Source organism: Branchiostoma belcheri, unplaced genomic scaffold, assembly GCF_001625305.1.
Source record: "Branchiostoma belcheri isolate BF01 breed outbred unplaced genomic scaffold, Haploidv18h27 scaffold7, whole genome shotgun sequence".
Taxonomy (NCBI): Eukaryota; Metazoa; Chordata; class Leptocardii; order Amphioxiformes; family Branchiostomatidae; genus Branchiostoma; species Branchiostoma belcheri.
The window spans coordinates 5,277,068-5,279,007 of record NW_017804353.1 but is presented as its reverse complement, the minus strand read 5'-3'; the positions used below and the strand labels follow the sequence as shown (position 1 = coordinate 5,279,007).

General features: G+C 46.3%; 1 protein-coding gene across 1 annotated transcript in view; it reads right to left on the bottom strand.

Moving 5' to 3' along the window:
- The window catches only part of LOC109484454 (tubulin polyglutamylase TTLL11-like), a 16,883-nt gene extending 16,169 nt beyond the window's left edge, over positions 1-714 (bottom strand). Inside the window, exon 1 of the mRNA XM_019787718.1 lies at positions 249-714. Coding sequence (XP_019643277.1) covers positions 249-409 — 161 coding nt within the window. The 5' untranslated portion in view covers positions 410-714. The remainder of the gene's footprint in view (positions 1-248) is intronic.
- Positions 715-1,940: the final 1,226 nt, after the last annotated feature.

The window sequence follows — 1,940 nt, the reverse complement described above, 5'->3', positions numbered from 1 at the left end:
GTCGTATACCAACACATGCTGTTATTATAACACCTTTAAATAACAGTAATTGTAGCAGTACACAAACAAAGTAACGAGCATCTGCATTTACAGTGAGCGCATTTTTCAAGACATATGAAAACTATATCTACTCCATGCCTTACGCAGTTCAAATTACTTGCCTTCATGGCTGCATCTTCAGCAACCCCTCCTTCGGTCAGGGCGTGCGGGCCCGGGGGCTGGGGGTGCGAGTCCGCGGCGGGATGGAGATGGGGGTCAGGGCGACCCTCCGGCTCCCGTGCACCGCCGGCGACTTGGACCGGGCCCGCGGCAAGGGGGAGTGCTGCCGCCCGTCCGGCACGGCGATGGCGTGCCCGTGGATCTGCACGGCGCTCAGACGGTCCGACATGTTCTGTAGCTTGACGGACATCTTGGTTATGTCCTCCTCTGCCTTCGGTCCTGCGAGAAACGAGGTCACGGCGATGAAAACACAGATGGCTTCATCTGATCCGTCTCGCCTGTCCGATACACCACCTTCTGACCTGGATTTTAAATCGAAAAGCGATCTGCCGACACCATTTATCAAGAAAAGGAAACTCTGCGCTGTACCGTACGCATGAGAGTTGGCGATGAAACTTTTCAGCGTGAGGAAATAATTACTAAATCTACCCTAACTCGAAGACAGCCGACAAAAGTCCCGTTAAACGTACAACATCATCGCCATGTTTGTTTGTAACTGCCTCCCTTAGGCGATACCATTCTTGCGGGGGTGTAACGGTTGACTATCTGTATTGTTTTGTCCATGTCGCATTTATTGGAACAATAAAAAAATTACTCAAACATTAGAACAAAGAATTATTGGGTTAATGTCTTTTGTTGGCTGTATGATATGTAATAACAAGGGAAACGAAATCCACAAGTGGGTTTAAACGAGCAGTCCTCCCCTGGGAATATTGGATATGTGAGATTCCATCAGGTGTTCGCAGGTGTATCGTTGAGCGCCGTAGGCGTGTGTTATGACAACAATACAAAGTTTGCAGACGACGTATCGCCTAAATTGGAAGACAATGAGGGCCGCGGTCTGGCAGCCAAGCTCGCACTGTTTGATAAGGCACGCAAAGTAGCGCCGTCAACCGAAAAACTCTTGATTTGCAGATTTTTAAACTCTAACCCAGTTCTGACCGGTAACCCGTCTAATTTTCTTTTTTTCATCTCCAAGGACATCCGATCCGGGGGCAATTGTAACCGATACCGCTGTCCGCAAAAGGGGTCAGGTGGCATGTAAACAAACTCTGGATTTCGGCAAACAACGTTAACGTAAAGGTGTGAGCAGATGTACAATAACATCTTTTCCCAAAGCCACTCAAAACATCACCAAGTTTTGATGATCACGAGCGCAGAAATCCGTAAGCTAAGGACAAACTGAACGCTCCTGGAAATAAATACGACAACACAGTGTGTTCTTTTTGCAACAGAATTATGTTGTTTTTCAACAGGTGGTCTACAGTTTTCGTTACAGATCAATAGAAACATATGGATGATCATTTCAAATACAGGGAATCTGATATAAAACCATGATTACGTTACGCACACTTTTGGGAAAGTTGAGAAACTGGTGATGTATTTTGTTATCATCTAACGGAACCTTAACCTAACCTTAACATAGATTGTAATATATAAAGAGGAAGTACAACAAATGCAGTCAATTCATTGTTAAACTTCCTCTTCAGTGTTAGTGATACTAATACATGTAATAGTATTCATTCAGACATGAGGGCTCAAATAGGGGAGAACGACCACAGAAGCGACCAGATTTGCGTCATCTAGCGGATGGGAGGCGCACTACGCTTGGAGATTACGTGAACGGCGCTCGGCTTTGGGACTGCAACAGTCGAGCTTCTACAGAGAAGAACCAGGCAGGAGACTCTGGACAGCCTGAGTTATGCTGGTCTGTGTCAGGG